Source organism: Pollachius pollachius (genome assembly GCF_949987615.1).
Source record: "Pollachius pollachius genome assembly, chromosome: 6".
NCBI lineage: Eukaryota > Metazoa > Chordata > Actinopteri > Gadiformes > Gadidae > Pollachius > Pollachius pollachius.
The window spans coordinates 5,705,997-5,720,435 of NC_136939.1; the positions used below are offsets into that span (position 1 = coordinate 5,705,997).

Sequence of the window (14,439 nt, forward strand, 5' to 3'; positions counted from 1 at the left end):
ACCGGAGCCCGCTGTCTGGTCTGCAGACGTGATCCTGTTTATCGCCCGTTATAAACGTTGCCAGCTATTTTTCAATAAGAGGATCATGCACCGTGTATTTTTTTTTAGGGGACCGACCTTCAGAAGTGTGAGATGTAATTATTTAAATCTAAATGAATGGATGAAATTGTAACGTTAGTGATGTGTGTGTATCTGTGTGCGTGTGCGTGCGTGTGTGTGTGTGTGTGTGCGTGTGTGTGTGTGTGTGTGTGTGTGTGTGTGTGCAAATAAACGCAAGGTAGCTAATATCGTGGCGTTCCTTATCATTTTGTCATTGAGCCATTTATCGCTATTCAATATTTAGCGCATTGATTTATTTGAATGGGAAGGTAGCTCGGTTTAGCATTTCCTATTGAAAACAAGGGACTGCGCTAGCCACGGGCTACGAGCAGATTATGCCAAGCGGCCCTTGGTCCGTCATCACAGTGCAATGGCACCTTGTTAGGTACACAAAGTGCCCGTTTTCATTGAGGAGGGCCCGCCACAACATTTAACACTTCACAGAGATCCAATTTAAAAAGAAAATACCGAGATTTTTCAGTTGTCGGTGTTTCCACCTACACACATTTAAAGCACCAGCCCCATCATAACAGCAAGTGAATCCTAAATCTAGTCATTCAATATTTCCAACCTCACCAATGTTGAAAGGCGAATGGATAAGGCTAGTGGGTTTTACTTTTTAATATTGAGAAACATGATTTCGCATACCGATAACGGATGCACCTTTTAATAATTGGAAAGAACATTACTCTCCATACACACACATGCAGACTCAATACTTACTAGCAATCTATTGCCATCAAAGCAGTGAGTGGATCATGCTCAGCTATTGAGCCACAACTTTTAGTACACATTATGGTACACATCAGCCTGGCCAGAGCTAATACCGGGGTTGAAGTGTGTGTGGACAGTGAACCACTGATATGACCTGTATTACCTGCAGCAGTCCAGTTGGGAACACACTGTCACACATCACTTTGAAGAGATGTGTCACACTGAACATTCTCAGTACAAAATGAAGCAAGGGCTTGCATTAGCCTGACATTTTGGCACAATCTAACTTTCCAAGGCCACATTTCGATTGTAAGATGCATACAGATTCTTACAAGATAGGATACTTAAAGGAAAATAAATCGATTTAATCTTGTATGAGATTAGGCGTCATAGTAGTACATTTGACATAACATATATATTTTAGTGATCTGATTCAAGGGTGTGTATGTTTAGATCTGCATTATACTGTGAATCATAGATTAGCATAGAGAAATTGGATCCAATCTTCTGCATGCCATGTTGGTGGATCATTGGCTGCCAAGATTCAACCCAAATTCTATTTAGATTTTTGGGAGTCCTCTTGAGTGATCCACTGACCGGTTGTTGGAGGATGTCTGATGCCAGCGAACTAGCTTGATGAACAACAGATTTGTGTTTATAGGGTTGCTTCAACATCAAATTGAAGCAAAGAACCACCCATTGATTGCTGTTAATGTTTTTCTGTTGTACATGATGTTAAGGAACATACTTATTGGGTTATCAGAGAAATAAGCATGTACTGCTTTTTACTAATTTAAAATATTTCTGATATAACAATGGTAGGATTTTAGGAAAACATTTGTATAATTGTATGTTATGGCCAACATCTGAAGGTTTTCCACATGCTCATGAAGTGTTAATTGAATAGCGAATTTCTCTCACTTTGCCACCTCTAAATAAAATGGGTAAAAACTCCCACAATCCCTGTAATGGCAGCTAACGACTTGATCTACATCATCGTCATCCGTCAAATACAACCAAACCAAAAAACAGCAGGATTTATGTCTGTTTAATTGACACTGAACCTGAGTGAGATTGTTTGACTTGGAATGACAGCAGACCATTTCCATTTATTGTTGATTGCACCAAATTGAACCAAACACAGCCTAAAAGTGCATCCTAAAGGTCAATAACTGATCCAACTTATTGCCCTTTGTGGGTCGGCCTATTGAGTATGCTGAGCTAGACCCCGCACTGGTATGATTATCTACAGCTGCTTAACACTAATGGCTTACCTGCTTTCCTCTGCTGCAGGTGAGTTGTCGAGAGGGGACCGCTGGCTCCAAAATGTCTTTGTGATAGTGGGAGGGGCTACCTGTCCATGAGGAGGAAAGGAGGAGGAGCCTCCAACTCTTAAGTCCCTCCCCGTCCCCCTGAAGACGGACCCAACGGACCGACACCTACTAGGCCACACCTCTTCCCTCCCTCCTTCCCCTCCTCCTCCTTCTCTCCCTTCTCTCTCCTTCTCCCGTCCGTTTTCCCCCCTCGGCCCGGTCTCTCTGCCCCCCCTCCCCGCTCCTCCCCGGTCCCTGCCACCATGCCATGGTCACACTTCTGGTGGTGGAGGGGTTGTGGAGCCAGACTCTGAGAGGGAACGCCGCCCAACCTGGGGACATCTACCTGGTAAGGATGCAGTGTACAAAATGGCGCAACGTTTTCTTTTTTTTAACCAAGCAACTGTGTTTATGGCTGTGACCGATATTTTCCAACAATATTCAATATCCGTCCCCATATATTTGTGACCTTAAAATCCACAGTTGCCTTGGATGGGGTGTTGAAATCTGTAAGGGATTTGGATGATATACCGTCATCCACCCAACACCTTTCTGTTGTTTTCCACTGCATCAAGCAGCGCGCTATGGTTCCTATAGAGATGGGACCAGGGTCCATCCCCTCGTTCTTAGACTGCCCACGGAGACCACCCTGACACCTTTTGTCACTGTGGCCGACACAAAACATGGATGACACATTTTTTGCATTTTAGTCCTAGTGTATGAATTGTGATCTTTCTTGACATGTCTTATCTCTGATCTCGCTAATCTCTCTGTCTATTTTTGTCCATCTCTCTGCCTGTCTTTCAATGTTAGTCCCGGCTGGACCCTAAAAACTTAACACATTGCTGTTCCCCAGATGGCTTGATGCCAGGTGAGTAATACGTAAAAACACTGCATGAGTTTAGTATAGGACCCTCTTTATTGGGGTAAAACTTGGGGCACTACCCAAATTAAAACACCAGCCACATCAATGATGTCATCAGGATTCAGGACGTCTCACAGTTCACAGGCAAACATTTCAAATTTAACTACGTGAAATAATCTTTGTGCACACAGGAATACAGGTCATTCCTACAGACAAAGTGTCTTTGAGTGGTAGATGGTTCAACTTGAGGGGTCTTTATATTTTTCTCAAGTCGACTTCAGTGGTGAAATCACACATAAAATTCACCCGGCTATTGTCAAGCAGAATTTAATAGCGCTCCTTTTAGTATGTGAGGCAAAGTATATCAACACAATGTTTTAGTTTCCGGTGGCGTGCTGTTATACTCTACAAATCCTGAACAGAGAAACTGTGAGGCTTTTATCTATAATTAGCTCCATGTTAGTTGAACAAAAAAAAGTCTTGTGACCCGTATTTTATTTATTCAGGCTGTTTATTGTCTCCGTTTTATAAGCATATTAACTTTTAGCGCAAAATGAGATGTTTCCTTTTCCAACAAGCAAGCCATCTGGTTGTGTCCATAGCAACAGGGCAAAGCTTGTCCTGACCTCACGTTCTAGCTCAATGAGAAACTACTGTTGTAAGAACATGGAATACACAACACATAAGTCTAATTATAAACCGAGTACATGGAAGGAAAGCAACAAGGAAAGTGCACGTGAATGGTCGTAAATGTGCGATTACAGGTGCACGTGCACGAATCAGAGTCACATCCGATAGACGGTCGCTCACTCCTGCATATAAATATCAGCAGTTGACTCTCAGTTGACTCTCACGTGCACTCTTGATTGTTCTCTCGTAATTATCGTCAACGGCCTCATCTCTCTCCGTCCTAGAGAGCAGCTGTTGGCAGCTGTGCCCTCCCTCCAAACCTGGCCTGCAGGGGGGGTTACTGAGTTCCAGTTTCCCCCCTGGCCCTGTGCCCCTCATGCCCCAGGACCCGCACCTCCAAGAGGGGGGAGACCCCTTGGATCCGTCCCCTCCTTTCCCCCACCAGCGCCCTGCCCTGGCGCCCAGCGCCTCCGCCTCTCAGCTGTCTCTCCCCGGAGCGGTGGCGTCCCCGCCCGGCCCGGGGCCTCCCCCCCCCCCCTCCCCCTCCGCCCAAGCGCCACTGCCGCTCGCTCTCGGTGCCCGAGGACCTGTCGCGCTGCCGCTACACGTGGCGCCCCAGCGCCTCGCGGGTCTGGACCCCGGTCAGCCGCCAGCAGTACCACGGCGGCGTGGGCGTGGCCGGGGCCAGCGCCACGGGAGGCGTGGGCGGCGGCGCGTTGGGGCCCTGCCCGCTGCGCGCCCCCAGCTCCTCCCTGAACTCCTCGCTGCACTCCTCGTCCAGCCCCACCTTCTTCAGCCTGGCGCTGTCCCCGGACTCCCCGCTGCCCTGGAGCTTCCCCTGGGACCCCAGCGAGGCGGCGGGCGGCGGCGGCGGCGGCGGCGGCGGCGCCTGCTGCTGCTTCTTCCCCTCGCCGTCCTCCTGCTCGTCGTCGCCCTCGCCCCTGCACCCGCCGCCGCCGCCCCAGAGGCGCTTCTCCCTCTCCCCGGTGCTCATCAGGGACTCGGCCGCCTCCACCTTCCTCCCCCCGCCGCCCGTGCCCTGCCACGCGGCCGTCGGGCCCCCGCCCCCGCCCGGCTGCCACGCGGCGGCAGCGGCGGCGGCGGCGGCGGCGGCGACGGCGACGGCGGGAGGGCCCCGGGCGTGCCCGGCGGTGCCCGCCTCGCCCTCCTCGGCCTGCAGCACGCCGTCGTCCCTGCGCCGCGCCCTGCCGCCGCAGCTTCCCCGCTGCCACTCCCAGCCCTGCGACCTGCTGCTGCTCAAGCCCGGCCTGAAGCGACGCCGCGACCCCGACCGGCCCTGTGCCCGGCCCGTGCTGGACTTCACCAAGATGACCCAGGTACGGGCCGCGCACGCCTGGAGCCCTCGCTCTTTGGGGGGACCCATGGCAGAATCCTAATTAGTTTCAGGCAGCATTCTGTAAAGTACACGTGCATGACGTTTCGTGTAACCGTGTCGTATCATGGGTTCACTACAACAGAGCAGTACAGAAAATGAAAGCGTGAAAAATATTTATTCTAATAACGATAGTAAGTGTAAGTGTCAAAGCCCCAAAGGATTTAGAATTATTAGGATGAATAGGATTAGTAGTGGTAGTAGTAGTAATAGCAGTAGTAGTAGTAGTAGTAGTAGCATCAGCAGTAGTAGTAGTAGCATCAGTAGTAGTAGTTGTAGTTGTAGTAGTAGTTGTAGTAGTAGTAGTAGTAGTAGTACCATCAGTTCTAGAAGTAGTAGTAGTAGTAGTAGTAGTAGTAGCAGCAGCATCAGTTGTAATAGTAGTAGTAGCAGCATCAGTTGTAGTAAGTAGTAGTAGTACCATCAGTTCTAGAAGTAGTAGTAGTAGCAGCATCAGTTGTAGTAGTAGTAGTAGTAGTAGCATCAGTTCTAGTAGTAGTAGTATTAGTATTAGTACTAGTATTAAACTAGCATTTTCCTGCACGATGTGCTAACTTGTTCTCCATTGGTCTTCCGTGTGCGTGTGCGTGTGCGTGTGTGTGTGTGTGTGTGTGTGTGTGTGTGTGTCGGGGTCGGCCCTCCGACACCTCCAGACGCGTAGCATCGACCCCCACTGTTTGGAGCGAGGCGGGGGCAGGCTGGCCTGCGGTGGGGACATATGCATGGGCCTGGAGCCCTTCCTGGGGGACTTCCGGGGCTCCTGCTCCCCGGCCGAGGGCCTGGGCCGGACCAGCATCGGCCCGCTCAGCGAGAGCGACGAAGAGTGCGGGGAGGAGGACGACGAGGAGGACGACGAAGGCGGCACGGTGGACAAGGGGGAGCGCGAGGCTGCCCTGCAGGCGGTGTTCGAAAGGGATTGTACAGAACTGGACTTGAACATGATCGAGGAGAACTGACCCTTGTCTTTGTAAATTGGAAGGCTTTTACTTTGGTTCCTTTCTTCTTCTTCTTCTGTTTTGCCGAGTATAAGTTAACGCCTCCTCCCCTCTCCCGTTTCTTTTTGGTTTCTTTTCCTCCTCTGTGAATCACATCGCGCAAAAAAAACAAACAACAAACACTCTCGATTCCCCCCGGGGTCGCACCGGGGTGATCCGCATACCGCCAATCAGCAGGGCTCTCAGGAACAACGCCTTCTCTCATTGGATGAGCTGGAGTTAACTGCGGCTGATTGATGACAACGGTTATGATTTGACTACCGCCACCGCCACCACCATCGTTAAACTCAGTGCTGGGTCTTAGCGTTTCTAAACCCCCTGGGAGCCGCCCGTGAAAGAGATGGTAAATAATAGCCAGGACTTTGAGGCGTAAAGAACACCGGTCCGCTTATACGTTCAACATTAAATGAATACCTTGACATTTGAGAATCTCGTCGCATTAATTTTTTGGCTGAATTAGTGTCACATGAGGACTGGCGAGTCAAAGCTTGCTTTTCTGTGATTTACCTCGAAAAACATCACCCTGGTATTGTTTTTCGGAATTGTAGAATGACAAATTGAGACCAATTCGAGGAACCGCGGCTGTCGGTCGAATGGCGGTATGGCGTTTTGTTTCCTAATGTTGCAGACGAGTTCACATCGTCAAGGTTTCCATTTAATAATTAGTTGTGGTTGGTGTCCAGTACTCATGGACGCTACCACACTCCGGCTAGTCACCAAACTGCAGTGTTTCCCTGTCGTATTCTCCAGTATCGCCATGCCACCGACCTTACAAAGTAAGCCTAGGAAAACCCTGACACACTCCATTACAGAAATCCTCAAAATGCTGCAGATGAAACCTAAACATCAAGGCCACATTGTGCACTTACTATTCAATTAAACGTGTCAGGTGCTTAGTTTTTTTAATGAAACTTAAAAGAACTGGGTATGCTATATCAATTAGCGTGGTAATCGGTAAGAGAAATTCTCTTTTAAGAAGCATGTGACGTAACATATGCATGCACAGTCCTTACGAAAAATAATAAAGTGCATACACATTAACGCGTCAAATAAAACTAAGTTAATTTAAGATTTGCATGACTGTAAACTGATAGCTGAAGCTAGCACTAAAATGACGGACGGACGTCAATGAAAGTCGACATCACAGCACTAGCAAAAATGACAGGTGTAGATACTGTATAAGGTGTAGCACCATAGGTACAGAGCAGAGCCCATACCACCACAGTCTTGATAGGTTATCCTGCCAATATTTGAAATGGTGTTTGCCAAATCACACCAGTAGTGATTATAGGTTTGAACCTTCACAATTGCTAGAATCCTGCCCATAACATAAAACCAGATGAACTTAATTATTCCCATGCAGGAAATAAGGGGAATCAGGATTACATACCAGGTTGGATAACTTGAGGAATAATATTATACAAGTATAATAATTATTGGTATACTTATTACAATACCAAATCAACAGTAAGCAGGTTTTCTGGACGAAGAACTTGACGGGTAAAGGCGTTGGCATGGCGATACCTGGGATAGCGTTGCAGTTTGGTAAGACCCAACAAGGCCCCACTGAGTGCAGGTAGTCACTGACGCTGTTGTTCCATGTGAGTGTACACACATTCCTTTACCAGTAGCTCCCAAACAGTGCTCTTGAACAAGTCTGGATGGTGCAAGCGCCTGCTACATTCATTTACAGTGTGTGTGTGTGTGTGTGTGTGTGTCTGTCCTACTCGTCAAACTGAGCAGAGCCCTGATTTCTAGAATTCCCCCTCCCCCTACGTCATCGCTTTAGCATGATGCTATTGAACCCAAATGAACACTCCTAACCAAAACACCACAAATATGAACATGATTCAATTGACTAAAAACAAATGTTGCCCCTATCAAATTAATGTTCCATCACTCAATCCCCAAAATGAGCTGAAACAATAGCTAGACATAGCCAAATAGCTTGAGATGGATTGCTTTATCACACAGCCATGGTTATCAGTCAATGAAAGATGCTTTGCATAGTTACAAAAGTCCACGGTACTGAAAATGTCTTAAGCAAGATGATGAAATGCACAAATCAATCATGAGAGAGCTCTTCTGCACTAAAACCATGTGTTGGCCCCCACCACATGGAAAGTAAAACCTCATTAGGAATCAAATAGATGGACATGGCTGTGTTGTTGAGTCATAGCCCCCCCCCCCCCCTCCCCCAAAACATCCTTAGAAGTCTTTTTTCAATTTGAAATTGAGATTTCATTGATATCTGCCACCAGCTCTAAAACATGTTTCCGTAATATTTATTTATTTGCAAACTTGCATAGAAAAGCAGTTTCTGTCCTCACTTGCAGAAATGACTTTTTTAGCTTAAGAAAATAAAAGTATACAGGAATGCTCCGAATATACATGCTGTCTGTTCTTGGAGAGGTACAACGAGTGGACTTCTATATACTTCATTTCAGCATTGTTGCATTGGATTGGATACAACTATCTACTAAACATCTAACATATGGCTACCTGTTCTGAAACATTTGAGCAGGTTGAATTAGTTAAAAACGCAGTGGGAACTCTTTCGGCCTTATCCCTCCCTACTATGCCAGTGGGCTAGCCACAGGGAAACTGTTCAGTGGTAGTTAAACAGTGGGGCAGTAGTGGGACATCCTCACTGCAGCGATCGTCCCACGAGGATTCAGCAGAGTAGCCCTGGCTCTCTTACATAGACGACACCTTCCGCAGCCAAGTGGCATACCAACCTCTGTGACCCAGTGTTTAAAAGGTTGACTTCCGGTGGGAGACCCCCCCCCCCCCCCCCCCCTTATCGCCCACCCTCACACTGATAACAAAGCTTAGATGTTTTTAATGCAACCAACCCCGTCCCTGGTGGTTTTTGACATGACACACATGAGCTCGAGTTTGAATGCTATCACACTGTTCATGCGTTCTGTTCGCTACCATCTGACAGTTACCAGAGTGCAACACAGTGTCTGAACACCACAATCATCTTTTCTGGGGAAGACTGAGTAGAGACGGTGTGTACAGAACCAAGTGATGGAGGCTGACGCCATTAGACTCGACACATATTGTATTTATATTTACAGGCTGAGGGCCAGACCCGGGGCTGAGTGGGTTCAGGGATTCCTAGGCCCAGGGTTTCTGTTCCGCCTGGGGCATACTCTTGTTTAGATACAAAAGAAAAATATTAAAATGCATGTTCAAAAAGTCAAATTCAAGAAAGATTATGAAAGATTACTTTTCTGATCTACTGTCAACTACGTTTTCAAAAAGATTATGGGTGGAAAAAAATAAACGTTACCCGATTTTCAAATAATTTACAGACAAAATGCTGAAGTGTGTTTGTCTGGTTTACTGCACAACGTGACGGGAACATGCGGAGGAACGCTGCCTCCGCGGCGGTCGTCCTCATGTCTCGGTCTCATCCCACCCGCCACTCTTCACGGGAATCATCACAGTCTACTCATGGAATTATAACAGTCAGCATATGCCTTACAAGTTATTCTTTCCTCAAAATTGAGTACAGCGAGGATAGACAGCGATGAAAATTTGTTCATTGTCTCTAGTTGCTTTTTTTTATAAATATGTTTGTTCATCACTGACTCGGATGGGTTGATGTAGGCATTCAATGCACTGTGTTTAATGAGTTATCAAGAACTTCAAAATGGAAGAGGCCACTGTATTCGGATGGTGCACTGTAATATAATATTATACTGCTGCAGCAACCATAATCATTTAAAAAAAATGATGAAAAAAAGAAAAGAAAAAGATGTGTAAAGATGTTAGCTGAGAGACTGTAGGCAGGTCATCTCTGTCTTTTAGAAATGTTTTTTATTGTATGTGTTAAAAAAATGGAGGCAATTTCAAAAGTTTGTGTATAATAAAGATTATTGGAAATTATTTTACAATGAAAAGGGAAGAAAACGGTGTACTTGCTATCTTATTTATTATTTAGCTTACAATACAAGGTAATGTTCTTTGTTAAATGCACGGCATATGTTTACCATTTTAAGTGTGGATCATAGAGGGCAAAGGGGAGCAGGCATTTTAAATCCACAAGTCAACCGATGAATTCTCCCTCTGTAACAATTTACAAACCTACATGAACTGACAGAAAGATATTGCAAAATCATTTACAACAGTGGGATCTTCACCGAAGACTAAACCCATGCTATTTATTGTCCTCTCATTTACGAACCTCACACAAGGTTAAATCTTGCAAAGCAAATATGGAATCAATAGAGTTTCAGCAGTTACAGGTTTAGCTAAAACATTTGAAAGCTAGTTAAGCCATTCGTTTTTTCTTTCAATCTTTATCTTCATGTATGATGACACAACTGAGACAGGAATCTGTTGTGATTTAAAATGGCCACTAGGGGGCGGTAAAACCTTTGATATAAAGAGGAAAACACTACTTATTTTGACTTTTTTTTTTTGCATCCAGGTAATAAAACAGAGTTAAATAGCTTGACTCGCGTTATTTATAGCCCTCGCTGCTATAGCAACTACAGTCTAAATACAGCATAGCATTCTGTTACAGTGATGATCATGATAACAAACACACGCTCCTGGTGCCGCGCGCTGTCGTCCCGCGCACGAGAACAACGTTACGTTATAACCGTTGGTGTCCATGCCGGTTTGAAAACTTTTATATTGTAAACATTTATATCATTTATTTATTCAACATTTATTTGCCGAAATACTTACAAGGTTGTCAAATGACCCGAGGACTAAAGTCAATGCAATATCTTTGTGTAAATCGGTAGCCAGTAGGCCTACGGTCCTGTCAGACAGGGTTAGCAGTTTGTTAAGCTAGCTGACATTTAGATAATCACTTTGGCCTTTAAAGATTTGCTGTATATAGTCTACAGTTAACAACCATTGATGCATGAAATTATTGTCATGTATCGTTGACATTATGATGCATGACGTCATGGAGTGGCAGAGTCATGGCAGTGTGTGTGACCGTGTTGTGCGACCGTGTGTGTACATTTGACTGACAGGGCGGCCACAGACAGCGATCTGTATGTTCTGACCAAGTTAGATCTACATGAGACTATAAAGTATAACCCAGACTTTCTGGAGCAGCTGAGAGGATCCGTGAGCAGGCCGACCGGGCTGGACCGCTAAAGGAAACAGGTGGGGATAAGCAGCTCAAAGAAACAGGCTGGGAGCTGACACTTAAGACACTTAGGTAATTGACAAGGCCTTTTTAGTGTCCTTATTAGCCCCCACGATGTGGTAAATTGTGTGTGTCTGTCTGCGTGTATGCCTGTGGGTGGGTGTGTGTATGTATGTGGGTGCGTGTGTGTGTGCGATCTTTTGTGTGGGTGAGTGTGTGTGTGTGTATGTGTCTACGTCTATGTCTGTGGGCGAGTGTGTGTCTGTCTGTATTTGTGTGGGTGCGTGTGTGTGTGTTTGGTGTCTTTTGTGTGTGTGCGTGCGTATCTGTGTGTGTGTGTGTGGTCTTGTGTATGCGTGTGATTTCATGTGTGTGTCAAATCTCGTGAGGTGTGTGCGTGTCAGTTTGTGTTTGTTCCCCTTCAGTTCAATGTGTTGTGCTTCATGCAGCTGACTGTTTTCAGATGTCAAACTGCCCGGTCAGCGGCGGCTGCCTCTGGGCCTCAGATGGAGGCACAATGGCCCTGGTCTGCTGGAGCATCTGGTGGAGCTTCACATCATCACCATGATCGACCCTGAGAACCCCATCCGCATGTTCTATCAGGACACACATTGCCTGCTCCTCACCCTGTCTCCTCTTGGGCCATCACGGCCACGGTCAGTGATCCAACCACAATGCATCGCTTCCTCCGGTGAAAACGTAACACATTCAAGTGAAAGGCTGTGACTTAAGGTAATTTAACCAAGATATTATGTGACTTGAAGCTAGATTAGCCAACTCGGCGTAAACAGCCAGAGTAGATAGATTTTGAAGGAATCCAACCGAAACAATCCCGTCCCTCTCTTCAGGCCTCCCTCCAAAGCCACTCAACCATGCTAAAAGCTCGCTAGCTTTAGCAATAGCAATGTCTAGCCTTGTCAAGGACGCCGGTCATGTACAATAAGTGCACAGGCAGAGCGTGCACAGGTAGCTGGATAAGTAGGGAGACAGACAGGGAAATGAGGGAAATTATTGGACAGGCTTATTAGAGGCCTAGGACAGCCACAGATACCAGATTTCTATCTTATTTTTTATCTGAGTATTGATTGATATATTGATTGCTGTCTGGTGGTCAAGTTCATGGTGCAGTACGTGTTTTTCATCCAGCTGGCTGCGGCTTCAGCCACAACATTGTAATCAAACCCTACGATCAATAACACAGAATTTACAAAACACACATTACTTAATATTATTAATACAAATAAAAAAAGCACAAAAGGTGCTGCATAGTGATAAAGTATGTCTGTGTCTTATCTCTCTGTCCTGTGTGTGTGTGTGTGTGTGTGTGTGCATGGATGTAGAATGTGTATTACATTGCTGCGGAAACCCCATCTGTCCACCCACGTTTCCGCAGCCTTTATAAGGCCATTGGCCACCCGGATGCTGATGTAGAGCTACAGTGCAGGTACTCAACGTGTTGATGAGCAAAGTTAATCACAGAGTAAATACACGGTTAACGTCTCACAGCTAATGTCTCCATCTAAATAACCCATAGGCCAGGACTGGGTTAATACCAAAAAGGTCTTAACTAAAACAAATCAAACACTTATATTATAGGTACTGGCCTGCTGGTGTCGTTACCGTGATTCAGAACCACATCAGATAAGGTATTCTTATTTTCACCTTTTTAATGGAATTATAATTGCGTGATTAGCATTAGAAGTAAGTTGACATTCCGTAGGCAGCAGCTGGAGAAAGGGGTGTTTTCCACGGTGAAGCAGAATTAGTTCTGGCCAATATAAGATCCCTTTACATCGATTCAGACCTGCGTTCACTGTGTGTTGATGGCCGCCCTGGCCACGACCACAGGAGAGTACATCACAAGGCGAGGCTAGGGGACATCTCATCCTCAGTGGGACGGCCAACTAGGGCTGCTCGATTATGGAAAAAATCATAATCACGATTATTTTGGTCAATATTGAAATCACGATTATTCAAACGATTATTTTTGAGTTTGACAACATGATGTATTTATTCAGCATGTCTCTCCCAAAATCCCTTTGTAACTGAGAACTTTGAAATTTCACCTTATAAAAAAAACACTTACAAAATACATACAAAATGGTCAAAAAGAAAATGTTCAAATCTAAAATAATGTACAGACATGCATCCAGCTGTGTGGATACAGATATGTATCCCAAAAAATCGAAAAATCGATTATATTAGTTTTGTGATCGTTTGACGCTAAAATCAAAATCGAGATCTAAATTCGATGAATCGCCCAGCCCTAGGTCAAGCTGTGCTCGTCCAACGTCAGGAGAGCGAGGTGGCACTCACCACCGGAGGTGTGTTCAGCTAAGGAGCTCTCTGAGCAGCTCTCTAAGCAGCGGCGTACTTGGGGTGATACGGGCATCGCCGACCGCTAGGTCGACCTCCGGTTCCTCTCCAAGGAGGTATTTGATGAACTGTACCCGCATTACCCCCCAGGGCCGTGGAGAAAGGCTCAGCAAGGTTTTCCAACGTGGTCGGCTTGCATTCATTTGAGTTTGTAGCTATTTAAATAGCATTTAGTCATGAAAAGTAGTATGTTATTATAAGTGTAGATTTTGACACTGTGTATTTGACAATATGTCAAATATAATTGAACACCTCGTATTGCGCTTGTACTTTTCTTCATCGTATTGCTGTTAATACTAGCAATGAAATGGCATTCAATGTCTGCGCTTCTCAGGAGGAGAGTAGTGTTACATCACCAACGTCAAGAACAGACTTCAACCCACACACACGCACACACACACGCACACACACACACACACGCACGCACACACACACACACACACACACACACACACACACAGGCACATACACAGAGGCACACATTCAGGCACACACATAACACATGTTGCTTCCTCAGAAGAAATTATTCAAGCTGTCAAAGAGTTTGACTTTTAATCACAGTCATCTGAATGGGCTTTTGATAGACCTTTCGACTGGCTGATGCCTCTTTCATTTCATGACTCACTCGCCTACTCATGTTGGGACCTATTGAGCCAGTATATTTATGTGAGTGGTGTGTTTCTCTCAGTATGTTTATCTTTTCATAAAAATACTTGAATAAATATTCCAGACCTTGGTTGGTGAGTCAGCCCGTCTAAACTAAACACATTAGCTTATGAAGGACAGTAGAACTGCGCTGTAGATGGGCTAAAAACTATTTCTGGGCCCGATATATGTTTTAATAATTCCTCCATCATTTCAGCATTTTATCATCTATTATAATGGACTGACTTGGCAACATAACTTCTCAAGGTTTTATGGCACATCTTCTTGGT

General features: G+C 45.6%; 1 protein-coding gene across 1 annotated transcript; it reads left to right on the forward strand.

The window, feature by feature from the left end:
* The first annotated feature begins 2,373 nt into the window (after window positions 1-2,373).
* On the forward strand, window positions 2,374-6,222 carry LOC307077112 (protein FAM53C-like). The gene is given in 5 exon segments (XM_079738396.1): window positions 2,374-2,475; window positions 2,940-2,997; window positions 3,906-4,147; window positions 4,149-4,958; window positions 5,668-6,222. Coding segments are annotated over 5 exon segments (1,494 nt in total). The 5' UTR covers window positions 2,374-2,394; the 3' UTR covers window positions 5,971-6,222.
* The last annotated feature ends 8,217 nt before the right edge of the window (window positions 6,223-14,439 follow it).